The sequence below is a fragment of the Rousettus aegyptiacus genome, unplaced genomic scaffold (assembly GCF_014176215.1).
Source record: "Rousettus aegyptiacus isolate mRouAeg1 unplaced genomic scaffold, mRouAeg1.p scaffold_m13_p_17, whole genome shotgun sequence".
NCBI lineage: Eukaryota > Metazoa > Chordata > Mammalia > Chiroptera > Pteropodidae > Rousettus > Rousettus aegyptiacus.
Genome location: NW_023416292.1, coordinates 23278636 through 23295612, shown reverse-complemented (window position 1 = coordinate 23295612; position 16977 = coordinate 23278636). Strand labels below are relative to the sequence as shown.

At 65.1% G+C, this 16977-nt stretch overlaps 2 protein-coding genes across 6 annotated transcripts; both read left to right on the top strand.

The window, feature by feature from the left end:
* The first annotated feature begins 2840 nt into the window (after positions 1-2840).
* FCRLA (Fc receptor like A) lies at positions 2841-8438 on the top strand. The gene is made up of 6 exons (XM_016129759.2): positions 2841-3296; positions 5700-5714; positions 5942-6094; positions 6327-6593; positions 6995-7279; positions 7992-8438. The coding sequence occupies exons 1-6, from the start codon at positions 3077-3079 to the stop codon at positions 8294-8296; spliced, it is 1245 nt and encodes a 414-aa protein (XP_015985245.2). The 5' UTR covers positions 2841-3076; the 3' UTR covers positions 8297-8438.
* Positions 8439-9818: 1380 nt separating this feature from the next.
* On the top strand, positions 9819-16653 carry FCRLB (Fc receptor like B). Of its 5 annotated transcripts, none has more exons than XM_016129763.2 (7): positions 9819-10071; positions 10978-11042; positions 11864-11884; positions 12189-12443; positions 13842-14108; positions 14458-14730; positions 14872-16653. In XM_016129763.2, exons 1-7 carry the CDS (start codon positions 10037-10039, stop codon positions 15267-15269), a joined length of 1314 nt encoding a protein of 437 aa, XP_015985249.2. In that variant the 5' UTR covers positions 9819-10036; the 3' UTR covers positions 15270-16653. The 5 variants fall into 5 exon arrangements, with proteins under 5 accessions (XP_015985249.2, XP_015985247.2, XP_036090618.1 ...); XM_016129761.2 differs by having other exon boundaries at positions 11864-12037; XM_016129762.2 differs by lacking the exons at positions 9819-10071; positions 10978-11042 and having other exon boundaries at positions 11632-11884.
* The last annotated feature ends 324 nt before the right edge of the window (positions 16654-16977 follow it).

The window sequence follows — 16977 nt, the reverse complement described above, 5'->3', positions numbered from 1 at the left end:
CCGCTGTCTTTTAAAAAGCAGCTTGCGCGTCCTCCCACACCGCGTCAGGACGCCCCTTCCCTGACCCCTTGCCGATCCTGGGCATTTTTCATTTCTACCAGTCCGATTAAGGTGTAGGTTGTTACTGGCCCTGCCCCCTGTGCATGTCCCCTGATTCTGGTAATGGAGCCCTGTTTTGCTGTGGCAGAGCAGTCGGGCCTCCCCGCTCAGGCCATGTGGGTAGTCGGGTGGCTCCGCCCATGGTTCCAGGCGGGAGCACCACCCCAGGCTGTCCCTGGGGAGTTAAACCCTGAGCAGGTGCGGCTCCACCGCCCGGCGGCACCACCCACCACGGCTGCCGTCCTCCCTCCCTGAATCCACCCTGCTCCTGGCAGTTTCTAGGGTCAGGGTCCCGGCCTCCCCTCCTACCAGTTCATTCGGGTTGGAGAGCGTTCTAGAATGCCAGATGGGCTTGCTGCCTTTTTTAGGCTAGATCTTTGACAAACATTTTTTTTTTTCCTGTCATTATTGGTCTGATCAGGCTTTTCTATCTCTTTTGGAGTCAATTCTGAAAATTTGCTCTCCTAGGAAATCGTCCGTGGTATGCAGCTGTACACTGTAACTGTGTTCTATTTTTTGGTAATTTATGGGTCTGTACTTGCATGCCTTCTCTCGGCCCTGGCTCTTGTTTTTTTGTTTTGTTTTGTTTTTTGTTTTTTGTTCCAGTTAGGGTGACTTCAGCTAGAAATAACAGGAACTCCTGACTCCAACTGGCTTAAACAATAAGGAAATGTATTATCTCACGTAACACAAAGTCCAGAGCCGGTGTCTCCAGCACATCGGGACCTGGGTCCCCTGTGTCGCACGCCCGACCCTACGTGGGTCTCGGGGAGGGCGGATAAGGGTAACCGCCATAACTTACGCGGCTTTTCACGGAGGACCTCCCACCTCGGCCACCCCGCTTGCTTATCATAGTCAGACGTGACGAAGGCGTGTCCATTTCATCAGTCAGAGCAGCTTTTGACTTAACGATCGAGTCTTTGCCTTTTGCTTGTTTCCTGATCCATTCTTTCCTCTACTCTGTTTAGATTGACTCTATCACTCATTTTTTTCTAAACATCTGTTTTTAAACAAATTCACAAAAGGCTGTAACATTTCTTCTTATTGCTGTTTCGGCCGCATCTCTTAGATTTTGATATGTATTCCTGTCATTTGTTTCTAAACAATCCCTGGCTTCAGTTTTATTTTCTTCTTAACTCAAGATTTATTTAGAAGAGTGATTTATTTTGTTTATTTTATTTCCAGTACCTTTTTGTTGTTATTTTCCGCCTTCATTGCACGTGGTCGTATGATTTGTCTGCAGGTGGATGTCTTTAGATGTACTCATAAAGATAATGCCTTCCTTCATTGTTAAATACATTTTTACTTGCTGTTAAAGTAACACACACGTAATTCGACTTGTATCATAGAACACAAGGCATATAACACGAAATGGCCATGTCTCGCCCTTCCCCTCAGTCCCGTCCTCCGAGGCAATCACTTTCGACGATTTTAATGAGGTCTTCTGTTCACTTACCTCCACATTTCCACAGCACAAGTGTCGTGATGTGCTGGCATTTCGATTTTTCGGCATCGTCTCTTATCCTTTCGGTTTCCTGCTGCAGACGCAGTACTGCCGCCCCTCCCCCGCCCCCGCCCCGGCACCCGGCTCACCCCCCACTGTGTCTGCCCAGCACCCCCCCAGCCTGACTTTATCTCCGTGGATGAGACAAATGGTGTCCTCTGATTATATTTCCTTTCCCAAACAAGCTTTTTTTTCTTTCTAGAGATAATAACTGCTTCATTTTTCTCTTTCGTTTAGTTTTCTATGTGCCTATTATTAGCTTTACCCAATTTTTTCAAAAACGTTCTGAAGCAGCATGTGGTCAAATGACCAAACAGTTTTTCAGTCTCTCTGTCTCTCTGTCTCTGTGTCTCTCTGTCTCTCTGTCTCCCTCTCTCCCCGTCCTGGAATTCTCTTCCTTGATCCTGGTTTGGGTCGCTCAGTCTCTAGGCGCCCTGCACAGCTGCTGGGCTGGGACTTCCTTGCGTCTGTCCTTGGCTCACCGCCTGGCTGCCTCCACCACACCCACACTCCCACCCCGGGTGCCCCGGGCCACCTGCACCAGCGCACCCGCCTCTCTGCATGGAAACTTTATTCTAAATGCTTAATTTAGGCTGAGAGCGATCCGCCTTCTCCGGGGTGCTGCCAACAGTGGGCTGTGGTTTTGCACAGCTGAAAGGTCACGCTGGACCCTACCCTGGAGCAGGACTGCTCCCCAGTTTCCAGTGGCACCTCCCGTCTCCACATAGCCGGCGGGGGCCTGCTGGGTGTGACAGTGAGAGGGCAGAGGAGGGTGGTCACCCGGGGAAGGGGTGCTGCCGTGAGACGGCAGACTTTCGGGGGCAGGACGCTGGGCCCCACGGGGCCTCCTGGGGCCCCGGGAGCTGCCCCGTTCCGCTCTCCTCGGGTTGCTCCCACCATCCGACGCCTCCCGTCACTGGTCTCGGGGTCAGAGCCCGGCTCCCTGCCGGGCCTTCTGGAAGCCGGTGTCCTTTTTCTGTCCTTTTCCCCAGGGGACTGTCTGGGCCTCATACTCAGGTTCCCGCTGACACTGCGCAGCCTCCTGCGCTGCAGACGGAGCCCGACACGTGTCCAGGAAGCGCGCGGGCAGCGGCGCGGCAGACGCGCCGCGTGGGTGCGGGGCGGCCGCAGCCGGCGCGGGCGAGTCCGCTGTCCGCGTCGCGCTGGGGCCGCCGTCTGCCCCTCCGCCTGGCTTCACCCGGGCACTAGAACCGTGTCACGGCGGGAGCGGGGCGGGGCGGGACGCCGGCCCCGCATCGCCGCCCCAGTGGGTTTCTGCACAGCCTCCGGCCGGCTTCCTGTGTCCCGCGCCCCGCCGGCCACCACGGACCGGCCCCGAGTGTCCGTGGTGGCCACTGGGCGTCAGGCAGTGGTCACACGCTTGGGAGCTCCCTGAGCTCCCTGTGGGGTTTGGAGCAGCTGGGGTCACTGTCATTTCACGCGCCCTGAGCCCAACCTGACCGAACGCGGGTGATGAGAGCCAATCGCAGCGCTGACACGGGCCCAGGTGCAGGGAGGCGAGGCCGTTGCACTCACTTCCCCTTCTCTAATTTGAGGGGTTGCGCGCCGGGGAGAACCGGAGTGCCCGAGGCCACAGGAGACCTGCCGGCCGCCACCATGCCGCGGCGCGGCGTCCCCGCCGCCAGGGTCCTCTCCGGCCCTGCCGCGCTCTGGGCAGCCCGGGTGCTGCTGGGTGAGTGAGCACGGGGTGCTGGTGCGGGACAGGCCGAGGCCTGGCTTGGGGAAGGACCGGGAGGGGCGAGGCCTGGACGGGCTGGGACCGCCCGAGCGGCGGCGTCCAGGCAGGCGCGAGGGTGGACGCGGGCTACCTGTGGGAAAACTCCCAGCCTTTTCCTGCGACAGTCCCCGGACGACGATGCCCCCCCAGGGCCCACTCAGCCCTTCCTTCCTTTCTGCAGACGAAGGGCCGCCTCGCTTGCCGCCCCGGCTGCCGCGCTTCTCGGCCGCCCGCTGCTCGGTGTGCGCGGTGGCTCACCCGGCCGAGCGGGCTGGGCCGACCTAGCGGGCTGGGCCCCCACGCCCCGCGCCCCGCCCCGCTTCTCCCCGTGGTCCGGCCGCCTCGGTCGGTCCTGTCGGTGGTTTGCCCTCCCTGCCCCTGAAAGACCGGTTCCCACCTGTGCTTCCTCGTCTCCCTACTCGACCTTCCTTGTGCCGTCTTCCTAGCGAGCTTATTTGTCGGTAGAATTTTTACCACTGCAACTGCATAGTTGAGTCCCAAACCTCATCTCCAGCCTGAACCACTTTCAAATACCAAGCTTCGCAGGAGACAGGTCTCACGGTACCGGTACCGCAGGACAGCGTGAGCAGAGCCCAGCCCACCCGCCCCCTCGGCCCCGCCTCCCCCAGCCCGGTCCGGGGCCGGCCAGGGCCAAGAGCTCGGGAGACACAGCAGACTCCCCCTCTCCTTGCGCTCTGTGTGTGGTCAGTTATCAGGTTTGGCGAAGTTCGTCTTCTGCACTGTCCGACCTGGGCCAGCCTCGTGTCCTTGAAGTGAGCCCTGCGCTCCGCGGCCAGCGTGCCCTGTGCGGTCCCGGCTGCGGCCCTTGCTCCTGACCCAGCTGTGCCCCAGCAAACCCGAGCGCGCCTGGCCCAGGCCCGTGGTCTCACGCTGGGTGCCCTGTCCCCGGGCTTTGCTCACACCGCTCCCTCCGCCGACATGAGCCCCCACCCGCACGTTCCAGCACCCCTAGGTGGCACCTGCACCCAGAAGCCTTCCTGCACCCGCCTCTGCCCCGATGGCGGCCTGACACCCCTCTCTTGTCACTTCCCCCCTGGGCCGAAACGACGGCCTCACGCGCCTCTGCCGCCCACGGGGCTGAGCGGCTCGGAGGCAGGGCCAGGCCTCCCGCTTCTTTCCGCCTCCCGGCCGCGTCTCCTCTGCCCCTCTGCACGGCGCCTGCCTCGTCCCTGCTCGGTGACGGTGACGGTGATGGCGACAGTGTCGAGGGTGCATCTGAACTCCCACGGCCGGGGGGGGGGGGTGATCAGGACACAGTGCGGTGTGCGGCCACGCGCGGAGGGGACTCTCTGCTTTCAACCCCTTCTGTTCTGTTTTTACTGACTCTGCCACTTTGGAAAAGTCACTTTTCATAGCCACGAATTTTTTTCTTATTTATAAAATGAGAATAATGATGACTGCCACGTGGTCCGTTGAGTGAAAGCGCCAGAGGGCCCGGCCAGATTTTATGCTCAGAAAGGAGAGGGGGCCGAGTCCCTCTGAGCGACAGAGGAACTGAAAAATGTAGCAGAGTGGGGACAGGGCCGACGGCGACCGGGGACCGAGCACCTGACTCCAGCGTAATGAGAAGTAGGAAGCAAAAAAGCCTTGCTAAGGGAGGTCAGAGGTCGGAGGGGAGGGCTGGGCCCTTGGGAGCGGAAGGTCACAAAGGCGAGGGGTCAGGAAAGGACGCGTGAAGAACTCAGCGCATGTGATGGCCACGGGGCCAGAGAGGGGGAGAGAGACGGAGAGGGACCGGCAGCGTCACCGAGATGCGGCCCGGCCGGTGGCTCTCCGTTCCAGGGGAGCGAGGGAAATGGCGGGGCGGGCGGGTCAGGGGCCGGCAGCGAGAGAGTCCGGAGGGCGGAGGACGCCCAGGCAGTGCTGGGGAGAGCCGAGAGCTGAAGGCGAAGGTGGGGAGCAGCGGGGACACCTGGCCGGAGCCGAAAGCAGTTTGGCGGCCAGTGTAGTCAAGGCCGGAGGGCGGGGGGCGCTGGGACAGCCAGACCGTGGGCCACGGCGCCCAGCGAGGGTCTGAGGACTGAGGCGGGACCTGTCTGGCCAGCAGAGCAGAAAGCACAAGGTGCTGCGCCCAGACGGAGCCGACTTTCTTGCTCCATTCCCACCTCTCTTCCTGAACTTCGGGTAAGTTCGCTGAGAATTCTAAGCCCGTTTCTTAAAGATTATAAAGTGGGGGAGAAGTCACGCTCCCAGAGACCTGGCGAGGACGGAGTGCGACGGCGCCTGCGCCTGCCCGGCCCCGCCTGGCGCAGAGTCTGACGCCTCCTTCCCTTTCCCTCCCATCCCGCGGCCGCCGGCTCCGGGGCCATCGGGGTCATCGTGCCTCCCGCGCGGCAGCTGGGTGTCATGCAGGTGAGCCCCCCGTCCTGCCATCCTTCCCCCGCCTCGTCCCCGAACCCCGGCCCACTCACTGAGCACCGGAGGCCAGTGAGTCGAGTCGGAGTGGCCCCCCCGCCCTGAGGGACCCATGTGCGTCTCCGAAACGGCGCCCCAGGGCCCCCTCCCGGGGGCGGTTTTCTGTCCTCTTTCTCCGAGTCGCAACCTCGTTCTCTGGTCCTCTGGGACCGTTGCCTCCTCAGCCGCCGCTCTGGGGACCCTGCAGTGCGAAGGACCCGCCAGCACCCGGGACAGCAGCTGCCACCGCGCCGGCGCCGTGACGGGCCCCAGGGACGGAGACTTCCAGGTCAAGGGTTACACCTTCAGCGAGCCCTTCCACCTGATCGTGTCGTACGGTGAGGCCCCGCGGGGCGCTGGCCCGTGCGGGCGGGGCGGGCTCTGTCCTCGGTTTCCCAATCTGCCCTTTGGCCCTGCAGCCCCCGGGAAGGTGCCCGGGCGGTGGCCCTGATGAGACCCCCTGCCTCTCAGCCCTGGGTCCCAGAGAGAGTTCCGGGGGGTCTGCGTGAGCAGCACCGGGGTCTCCCGAGGACGGCACTGGGGGACACTCAGCTCTCGCTTCGGCCACAGACTGGCTGATCCTCCAGGCCCCAGCCATGCCCCTGTTTGAAGGAGACCCCCTGGTTCTGCGCTGCCAGGCCTGGCAGGACTGGCCACTGACCCAGGTCACGTTCTACCGGGACGGCTCCGCCCTGGGCCCCTCCGGGCCCAGCAGGGAGCTCTCCATCGCCGCCCTGCAGAAGGCGGACAGCGGCCGCTACCACTGCAGCGCCATGTTCAGGGGCCCGGGGCCCGGGAGCCTGGAGACGGCGTCTCCTGTGGCCGTCACCGTCCAAGGTGAGAGCGAGGGGCAGCGTGCTGGCGGCGGGGGCAGCCGGGGAGGGACAGAGACCGCACGGCTTCGCCGGAGGTGTCGGGGGCCCGATGGCGTCAGGGGCAGGGTGCCGCCTTCGCAAGTCACTCGGCCGCTCAGAGCCCCCGTGGTTCCCACACTCGGCCCTGCAGACCCGTGACCTATGACCCATGTGTCCCCGTGTCCACCAGGTGGACAATGGTCACACTGGCCTGTCGCTACATCCTTTCTAGTCCCATCCACGTGAAAACAGAGGGCTCAGGAGGTTTAAACACACTCCCAGGGGAGGGGCGCTCGCATGGGGCGTGGGGCCACGCCCCTGGCCTGCCGTGTGCCCCTGAGCGAGGTGGCCTGACCCTTCTCTGTCATCATCTGTCACCCCCAGAGCTCTTCCCAGACCCCGTGCTCACAGCCAGCCCCTCAGCCGAGCCCCGGGCGGGGGCCGCGGTGACCCTGAGCTGCCGGACACAGCTGCGCCGGGAGAGGCCGGCCGGCCGCCTGCTCTTTGCCTTTTACAAGGGCGGCGGGGCCCTGCGGGGCTGGGGCCTGTCCTCGGAGCTGCAGGTGCGTGCGGCCTCGGCGGCCCACTCCGGGTCCTACTGGTGCGAAGCCACCACCGAGGACAGCCGGGTTTGGAAACGGAGCCCTGAGCTGGAGGTCAGGGTGCAGGGTGAGTTGGTGTGTGTGGAACGTGGGGGCAGGATGGCGGGGCCCTGAGCTGGGGTTCGGTATAAGCCGCTTCAGAAAGGACTCGGGAGGCAGAGGCCGTGAGCACAGCCCCTCGCGACGGCGAGAGCTTGCACAGGGGACTTCTCCCTCGACCAGGTGATGCCTCAGCGAACCAGGGCCTGGCCCAGCTGTGTGGCTGCTGCCGCAGGCCTCACTCGAGCTCGGTGTTCGTGGGCGCGGCGCGTGGCGAGGGCGCAGTGGTCCCGTCTGCCGCCAGTCCTGGGGCCCCACCGCGGAGGCTCCTGGCGGCCGGGGCGCACCCGGGGAGGGTGTCCGGGGTAATGGGGTCTCGGGGCCACGTTGTAAGAGGACCAGAAGGAGCAGGACAGGCTCGCCCTAGAGGGATGGTGACTCGGGCCAGCAGCACGTCCCCAGGACGCTGGGGCAGCACGGAGGACAGAGGCACCCGCGTCGCTCATGCGCAATGATGTGGCCGGCCGGGGCCAGGTGCCGCGCCCCCGCAGGGACCGGCCCACCGGACACAGGAGGCACTGCCGAGGCCCACGGCCCGCTAGCGACAGGGCCCGTGGCCCAGCTTCGGGTGCAGACGTGGACCCCGGGCCACGCGGCCACGGGCCACACGGCCACTTTCAGAGTGTGCGGGTCAGCGGGGACCAGGCCTCACCGTGCACGTCTCCCGCCCCACCGCCCAGGTCCCTCCAGCTCTGCTGCACCCCCAGCCTCGAAGCCAGCGCCTCGGAAGCCCGCCGCTCCAGGGACACCCGCCGTGGAGCTCCCCCGGCCGCCGCCGCCCCCACCGCCCGCCCCCTCCTCCGAGGACCCAGGCTCCACCCCACCTCCGCAGGCCCCGGATCCCCACCTGCTCCACCAGATGGGCCTTCTTCTCAAGCAAATGCAGGACGTGCGGGCTCTCCTCGGTCACCTGGTCACGGAGCTGAGGAACTTGTCTGGCCACCTGAAGCTCGAGACCGTGAAGGGTCGTGTGGAGCAGGAGTGAACAGCCGCCCGCAGAGTCGCCACTCCCACCCCCACCCCGAACCCGGCCCTCGCCTCCCTCTCCCCGTGCCCCAGGACTGCCCCGAGCTCCCGGTGTCTCGTTAGGTCGGCGAGTACAAATAAACGCGTGCGAAGCCACAACAGAGTCAGGCTGCTCGCGTGTGCTCTCCCCCGGCGCGACCACGTGACCTGCCTCTGGACCCGGGGTTGCCGCCTGCTGCCCAGACGCGCGTCTGGTGATCACGGAGAAGCCGTGGGCCGGATTTGGGGCAGCAGACTCCCCCGGGGGCGACCCCCAGGCCCCCGCCCAGAGCACTTGCGGCGATGTCTGGTGACGGTTCTGGTTGTCACACTGGGTGGGTGAAGGGCTGCTTCTGGCACCTAGCGAGTGGAAAACGGGTCCTGCCACACATCCGGGCGTACGGAGGACAGCCCCCACGACAGCGACAGCGCGTGAGCTGGAGACGCCCTGCCTCACGGGGTGGGCGGGGCTGGAGGCGCAGCCTCCGGGTTTACTCTGCCGCTGGGGTTTGTGGCGTTTGTGGCCTTAGGTACGCGTGGAAGCTGGCGTCTCTGTCTGTAGGGGTCAGGGTGGGGGTTGGGGCCGGGGCGGCAATGCCCCGTGACATAATTAAAGCCAGCCGGGGCCCCCCCGCAGGACCCTCCGCACCGCGGGGTCTGAGCACCACGCCGCGGGGGCAGCGGCCGTTTGTTTCGCCCATAGCGACCCTTCCCTGAGCTCGCGCCGTGGGCCCTCTGCCGTGGGAGCCAGCCCGGCAGGCGCCGCCGGGAGCCTCGGCCCCCGAGCGGCCGCATCTTTGAGCGACGGCCTCACCCCGCGTCCTCCTGAATTACGGTGCCTGGCGGTGCCCGGCCGGCCACCTCGTTCTTCCTTTGTGCCGGTTTCGTCTAAGTGGCTGTTCCAGACACACCACAGAAAAGCGAAGGAATACGGCGGTCACACTGGAGGTCAAAGCGCGAGCTAACGCAGGGCGTCCGGGAAGCGCGTGGCGTGGCGCCCGGCGCCCGGTGCCCGCCAGGGCGCTCCTCTCCATCGCCACCCCTGAGCACGTCCGTTCCCAGAATCCTCATCGGATGACGGGTTTTGTCTGGAAGTTAAGCTGTGATAGCCTTTGAGGAGTTGCTCCGGGAACTAACGATAGTTGCCAAATGTCTGTGTGGTGAAGGGGCGAAGAGTTACAAATTCTGTGGGGAAAACGCCTTTGACGGAGAAAAAGATCCAAGTTGGGGACAATGTAGAAGCCCACAAGAAGGAAATGCTGGGTGGGAGAGTCTTCGAGCTGAATTCTGGGCGCCGGACCAGGTGACCCCTCCGAGGATTCCGGGTTTTCGGGGGGACCGCACGCTTCCCGAACTTCCGGCATAACCTGGCTTCCTGTGGAACGCGGTCAACAGGCTGAGGAGGCGGTGCCCAGAAAGCAGACCGTGGGTGCCGTGGGCGCCCGCACTGGGCCTGGCGTGTGCAGGCAGGCGGGGCGCGGCGGGGCGCGGCCGGTTTCGGGCTCCGTGCCCAGGTCAGCCCCCGCCCGCGGCTCCCCCCGCCCCCGCTGGCCGCCGCTGGCATCAGCGGCTCCCCCACTTCCAGACCCACTTCTCTAGGTCTGTTTCACCAAAAGCCACTCTCAAAACAGCATGCGAAGTGGCACATAATGTAAGTGCCAATCGCCGGCTCTACGAGGCATTTGCATTTTTAACCAGGACTGCCCGACGAAAAGAGAAAATGCCCAAACTCTCAGAGCCGGGCTGCAGGCGTCGGTGAGCAGGGGGAAGGGACTGTCTTCAGGAGTCCCCGCTGCCCGAGAGTCTGTCCCCAGAGTTCTGCGGGAAGGGGGCGCCCTGGACCAAAGAGCCGCAGGTGGGGATGGGAGACCGTCCAGGAGGACACCCTATCGGGCTGGAAACGTCATTAAGTATTTACGTGAGAAGTCAGGCTTCCCCTTCTCAGGGCGGGGTCCCGTGACTCGGAAAGCAGGAGAGGTCCAGCGAGAGGTAGGATCGGAGAGGCCTCGGGGGGCTGCTGCAGTGACTTCTCTGCCACCGGTGAGGAGGCCGCAGAGGGCGCAGGGTCAGCCGGAGAGAAGGAAGAGAGGCCCACGCGTGTGAGGCCGCCACGGGCTGAGGGCTCTGCAGGGGGCGGGCGGAGGAGACTTAGGGTTGCTGAGGGTCTGGGGTGTCAGGAAGGGGGCAAGACGGCAGGAACACACATGGCGTCTCTCCTTTGCCCGGGACGCTGGAGTGGTGTCTTTCCGTCTGCTCGTCTGTGGAGGGCGTGGGCACAGGGAGCCTGGCGTCAGCCTCACTCGGGCTCATGGGGCCAGCTGAGGGTGGGGAGTGTGTGGGATGGGAGCCCGGCCGTGAGTGGGAGGGTCACCTGCAGAGCCTGGGGTTTCACGTGGTTCTCTTTGGGTGGCAGAGAGCACAGGCTCTGCTCAGCGGGCCTTCTCGACGGGAGCTGGGGCTGATCTGAGATGGGAGGTTGCTTGCGGGGTGGTAGGTGGGGCGGCGGGGTGCTTGGGACACCTGAGGGCGACACACACCCAGCCTGTCTCGCGCTCTCTGAAGCCCGCCATCTTCGGGAGTTAGGGATGGGTGGGAGAAGCAGCAGCCTGCCCACCCAGTGCTCAGCCCCGGCCACCGCCTCCCCTCCCCCCTCCCACGCAGCGTCTCCACTGCCTGCCGCTGCCACGGGTCCACCATGTGGGCGCTGACGACCCTCCTGCTCCTGGGTGAGTCTGCAGGGAGGCGACAGCGGCATGGGGCTGTGGGCGTGGGGAGCGTGGGCAGGCGTGTGTGCAAGTGAGTGTGTGTGAGCACGTGTGTGCCCATACATGTGCATGTGCGCATGTGTGCAAACACACGTGCGCCCATACATGTGCATACGTGCATGTGCGAACACATATGTGCCCATGCATGTGTGAGAGCGCGTATGTGCCCATACATGTGTGCGAGCACGCATGTGCCCTCACACGTGTTGAGAGCGCATGTGCCCACACACATGTTGAGAGCGCATGTGCCCATACATGTGCACATGCATGCGTGTGTGCGTGCAGACACGTGTGCCCGTGCATACGTGTGCATGCGTACATGCGTGAGCACTCATGTGCCTGCACATGTGTGTGTGAGCGCGTGTGTGCCCATGCACGTGTGCATGTGTGCCTGTGTTTGTGAGCGCATGTGTGTGCATGCGAGCGTGCGTGTATGCCTGTGTGAGCACATGTGTGGACATGTGTGCTTGCATGTGAGTGTGTGTACATGTGTGTGCATGTGTACCTGCATGTGTTTCCACGTGTGCTTACGCGCACGTGTACTGTGTGTGTGAGTGCACGTGTGTGCACAGTGTGCATGTGTGCCCTATGTGTGCCCATGTGTGAACATGCGTGAGTATGTGCGTGTGTGCCTGTGCGTGCGTGCATGCTGGGCACACACAGCCCTCCGCTCCGGTCCCCTGGAGGGGCACGAGGCAGGGCTTTCTCAGAGCCGGGAGATGGGGCCGGGCGCCCCCCTCACCCACCGTCTCCTCCTTTTTTCCGCGGCTCTTGTTCGGCAGCTCCGAGCAGCCTACAAGCTGGTGAGTCATGTGCTTCCCTCTCCGGGTCTTCTGCATCTTCTCCCCGAGCCCCTGAGCAGCCTGCGTGGGTTGCCCCACCCTGGGCCACTGCAGGACAGTGTCTTTGCCACTGCTCCACTGTCCCTGTGGATCAGCTTGCTGCGGCACCTGGAAGTGGGTGCCCCCGAGGGGCCGGCACCCATCGCCTGAGCTCTCGCAGGGACCGCTGAGCGCCGGGCGGGGCCCTGGGGACTAAAGGTTTCTGAGGCTGCCCCCCCAGAGCGACCACTGGCGCCTCACCCTCACCCTCTCCCCCCGCCTCCAGCTACTCTGGAGAAGCCCACGCTGTCCCTACACCCGCCCTGGACCACCATCTTCAAGGGGGAGCGGGTGACCCTGCGCTGCGACGGGGCCCGCCCGCTGGTGCTGGAGCTGCGGCCCGTCAGCACCCTCTGGTACCTGGGCCACCTGCTGCTGCCCTCTCACAGGACGAGCATCGAGGTCCAGGCCCCGGGGGTGTACCGCTGCCAGACTCGGGGGGCGCCCGTCAGTGACCCGGTCCACCTCTCCGTGTCCAACGGTGAGTGTCCGCGCTGTGCTGCTGGCCTTCCGCGTGTGGGGGACACCTGGCCGCTCCCCTCCATGCAGGAAAGGGGTGGCTCCAGCCTCTGGAGTGGGGAGGAGGGCTGCGTGGCCCCGTGCGGGAGACGCAGTGAGGCTGGCCTGGCCCCTCACCCACCCGCGGCGGGCGGCAAATGCTTCTGCCTGTTTGAGACCAGCGCTGAGGGCCGGCGCCGTGGGGGCCTGGGATGCTGCTCAGAGACCCGGGGAGCAGGAAAAGCCGGCCCCCTGGGCAGGCTCCGCGCCGCTGGGGGGCGACTCTGGACTGCCGCGTCTCTGTCCTCCCATCGGCGAAGCAGGGACAGTCACGGTAGCTTTCTCTTTGGTTGTTGTGAATACGAAAAATGACAACATGCTAAACAAAAAGCAGTCGCTGAACAGGGCGCATAGTCAGGACCCTGTTACGACAGGTACGACGTGTGCTCGGGGGCGACCAGGAAACCGGCCCCTGCGGGTACTCGAAGGCTTTCCAAACGGGAGAGGAGAAACTTGTCGGCCGGGGCACAGGGCTGGCTACTTGCTGAGGGGTGTTATGTCGCCTGGGCCGCTAGGCCAGAGCCCGCGTTCAGCGTCTACAGGCCACCGCCCAGTGCTCGGACCGGCACTCACATGCCGTTCGGGTCCACACCTTGCGTTTCTTGGCTGGACACTGATAGTGAGCACGGGGGAAAGAGGCCCCAGGAGGCGGCGGGCGCTGCTCGCAGACCAGGAGTGCCTCTGGGCTGAGGCCAGTACCTGCGGAATTCCTCCTCAAGAAAACACCCACAGGGCACCTGGCTCATGCCAGGGCCGCGTCCCTGCTCTTGGCTGCGGAGAGCAGGGTAAACGCAGGTTCTGTGCAGGGTGCCTGGCCTCTCGCGGGGGGCAGGACGTTCTCTGGAGGGCACGAGATCTGAGCCCAGGCCTGCAGGACCCAGGGCCCTCAGCGAGGACAGGGGAAGGGGCTGCCTGGCCAGGAGACAGCAGGCTGCGGCCCCTCAGAGCAGGGTGGGGCCCCCAGCACTTCCATTTGGCTGGAGTGTCTGCAGGAGTGGGAGGTGGGGGCGCAAAGGAGCCGGTGGGAACAGGGGGTGCCGGGAGGTCGCGCGCCACGCGGGCAGGCTCCGGCCATCCCCAGGAGCTTAACCTGGATTCCGGCGGGCATCTGTCTTGGAGGCAGAAACCGAGTCTCCAGTGTCTGAGCCTCCCATTCCCTCCCCACACCCCTCCTGGGACACCCGGCCGAGGTTTCGGGGTGCCTGCTGCACAGTAGGGGAGTGAGTTGGCAGGGAACGGGAGCAAGAGCAGCGGGAGTGGGGGAGCAGGGATGCAGAGGAGAACGGGGGACCCTAGCGGGGGTGTGTGGTGACTGTCGCAGACTGGCTGATCCTGCAAGCGCCCTACGCGGCGGTGTTCGAGGGCGAGCCGCTGGTGCTGCGCTGCCGCGGCTGGCGCGACAAGGAGGTCTACCAGCTGCACTACTACCGCGACGGGCGCGCCGTGCGCCGCTTCGCCTCCAGCGCCAACTACACCGTGCCGCAGGCGCGCGCCGGCGACAGCGGGCGCTACCGCTGCTCGGGCACCATGCGCGTGCCGGTGGAGAGCGCGCCCATGTTCTCCGCCACGGTGGCCGTGACCGTGCAAGGTGGGCGAGCCCTGGGGAGCTGTGGGTCAGGGACCGGGCGCGGGGGGCGGGGGGAAGGGGGGAGGGGCGGGTTTCTCTGCCAGGCCACCTGCGCCCCCTCTCCTGCTCCGCGGCCTGAGGGGGTGGGGGTGGGGTGGGGGCGGGTGTTTCCCTACCTCCCCACCCCCAGCTTCTTACTCTGAGTGGAGACCCCATGAAGGGACAGTGACAGTGGTGGGGATCACTGTGGGACTGGGGCAAAGCGAGCGCAGCGACTACCTTCGAGGCGCAGCGCCCCAGCTAGGTGTCGGTCGGGGGTGCCCGGCCCCCTTCGCGGACCCCGTTCTTCCACGCCCGGCCCCGCCCGCAGAGCTGTTCCCGGCGCCGGTGCTGCGGGTGGCGCGCCGCGCCCAGGGCGGCGTGGTGCTGCGCTGTGACACGCGGCTGCACCCGCGCGCGCGCGCCGCGCCGCTGCGCTTCGCCTTCTACAAGTACAGCCGCGCCGTGCGCCGCTTCGGCCCGGCCGCGGAGTACACGGTGCCCGAGCCCGAGGCCGAAGAGCTGGAGTCGCACTGGTGCGAAGCCGCCACCGCCTCCCGCAGCGTCCGGAAACGCAGCGCGTGGCTGCAGCTCCCGGGGCGCGGTGAGTGACTGTCCCCGCCCGGGGGCGCCCACCCCGACTGGCTCGGGGCTCGTCCCCTCCGCAGCCAGGTCTCCGCCCCGCAGCGCGGCCCGTCACCCCGCTGCGGTGGGACAACCTCCAGCCGCCGCTCGCTGTTCGCAGGGCCGGCCCCGGACGCTCCCACCGCCGCTCCCCGCCCGCAGGCCGCAGCCTGGGCGCCCGGGAACAAGCCGCCGCCCTCCCGGGAGCCCCTGGGGTCCGCGTCGGGCCCGGAGGCCACTTCCATCCCTAACGCCGCCACCGCGGCGGGGCCGCAGGTCTCCGCGGGCAGAGCCGCCCCCACCTGCGCCCGCCTCGAGGCCCCGGCACCCGACGTGGACCAGCTGCTGCGCGAGATGCGGCTGCTGCGAGGCCTCCTGAGCCGGGTCCTGGAGCTGCAGGGCTCGCGGGCCTCGGCGGGGCACAGGGCGACGCCCCAGCTCCCCGCCCCGCACTCAGCTGGGACCCCGGGCACCCCGGGCACCCCGGGCACCCCGGAGACCTCGCCCGCGCGGAGCTGAGTGGAGGCCGCGGCGCCCTCTCCAGGCCATCCGTCCCCGTCTGTCCTTCCCGGCCCCCAACACCGCACGAGGACTCCTATTTGCGGGCCGTTGTTTTGCTGTGGTTTTTCAGAAGCGCGTAAGGCGCCGTGGCAGAGGCGGTCTCCACCGCGCGCCCGGGCAGCCTGCGCCCGCGGTGCCGGCCCTGCGGGATCCCGGGTGTCCGTCATGGTGTCCGCGGGGCGGCGGCTTCGGTCGCCTGGGCTCTTCCCGCAGCCGGCTCAGCAGGTGCCTCGGCCCAGGCCCCTGGGCCTCCAGAGCACTGAGGACACTGAGCCTTGGGCATGTTTTAGGTGCAAGTTGTACTTCTTCAAATGGATTAAATGCTAACTGGAAAAAAGGCTTTCAGTCCCATTTCTGATGAGTTTATACCCTCACAGCGCGGTTTTTGCCATGGTTTTAGAGGCGGAAGGGTTTTCGCCGGGCCTCCCACGCCCCAGGGTGTAGGGGGCAGGGTTGGGCTTTCGCCATAAATGAAACCAGTGGTACCATCTGCGTCCAGAAATCTTTACCAAGAAAGTTTAAGACAAATCCTCGAAATTGCCAAATTCTAGTTTTTAGCAGTGTTTTTACTTCCCTAAAAGCCATTTCCGACGCCGGCACGTGGTGGGAGATCAAACATCCTCCCACATGCCGCCCTGTTGGCTGACTTTACTGTCTCCCGAGGCATAAAAGCGAGAGGCTGTGGCAACTGCAGGTCCAGGGGTGTGCTCCCTGCAGGGCCCATTTTCACGAGTCCCCCATCTGCCTTCCGGAGCTCCCGGCTCCTGGCGGGGCTGCTGCCACTGTCCCCAGGAGCTCTTGTCCTCGTTGGGCCCCCGACCTTCACCAGCAAGGCTTCGGCGTCCGTCCCGTGAGCCCATAGCAGCTCTCCCCGCCCCCTTTACGTGCACTTGATAGAGGCTCAGTCGCGACCCAGCTTCCCAAGTCATAGTGGATGATCGACCAGAGGACCTTCATCATATCCTCTCCAGTGTTCTTCTTCACCATGGCATTACGGAGTCCCTGAAATCGCACAGGGAGCCGGGCGGGCGAGCACTCACCGGAATGACCGCGGTGGGACAGGTGCTCCAGGAAACACGCGGGGTCCGGAGAAGGAAGCGGAGGCAGCAGGACTAGCAGCCCCTCCCCAGGCAGAGCTGGAGAGAAGATTGGGGGGCTGGGTCTTGGGGGCCAGGCCGCTCTTGTTTCCATGGAGACATCCGGGCCCCTAGCAGAGTCCTGCGAGGCATTCGGGGTGGTTAGAGAATTACGTGTGTTTTGGAGGTTGGGGGGCGGATTTTAGGGAGAAGGCGGCCGGAGATGGACACGAGGGGTAGGAAGGGACCAGAACGTGGACGTTAAGGAGCCCCACCTGCCAGCCTTTCAGGGTGGGCGCTTGGCGGCCTCTTCTCCGCAGCCCCAGCGAGCCTTGGGGAAGCGGAGCTCGCTTAAAGTCCGCAAGGAAGAATGGGGTGAACCGGTCTCCGAGGCCACGCTCTGGTCCCCAGTGGCCGTGGCCGGCCCCTGTCGTCCGGTCCAGTCCTGGTGCCCTGTGGCTCTGGTGCCTGCTTCCCTGGCTCACCTGCCTCCTTTGACCCACCCCGGCTGCAGCCCTGCTGATCCTCCCTCCTCTGGGTCTGTCCCCTGAGGCCCACACAGGAAGCCACTAACATCAGTGCCCAGAGGC

What these genes read in the sequence shown, in the direction of transcription:
- FCRLB (XM_036234725.1), top strand. Translation starts at nt 10,037, where the DNA reads ATGCCCAAACTCTCAGAGCCGGGCTGCAGGCGTCG. An exon ending in GAGCCGGGCTGCAGGCGTCG is followed by an intron (nt 10,072 to 10,977) that starts GTGAGCAGGGGG and finishes CCTCCCACGCAG; the next exon opens with CGTCTCCACTGCCTGCCGCT. An exon ending in TCCGAGCAGCCTACAAGCTG is followed by an intron (nt 11,885 to 12,351) that starts GTGAGTCATGTG and finishes GCCCTCTCACAG; the next exon opens with GACGAGCATCGAGGTCCAGG.
- FCRLA (XM_016129759.2), top strand. Translation starts at nt 3,077, where the DNA reads ATGAGAGCCAATCGCAGCGCTGACACGGGCCCAGGTGCAGGGAGGCGA. An exon ending in CCACCTGATCGTGTCGTACG is followed by an intron (nt 6,095 to 6,326) that starts GTGAGGCCCCGC and finishes CTTCGGCCACAG; the next exon opens with ACTGGCTGATCCTCCAGGCC. An exon ending in GCTGGAGGTCAGGGTGCAGG is followed by an intron (nt 7,280 to 7,991) that starts GTGAGTTGGTGT and finishes CCCACCGCCCAG; the next exon opens with GTCCCTCCAGCTCTGCTGCA.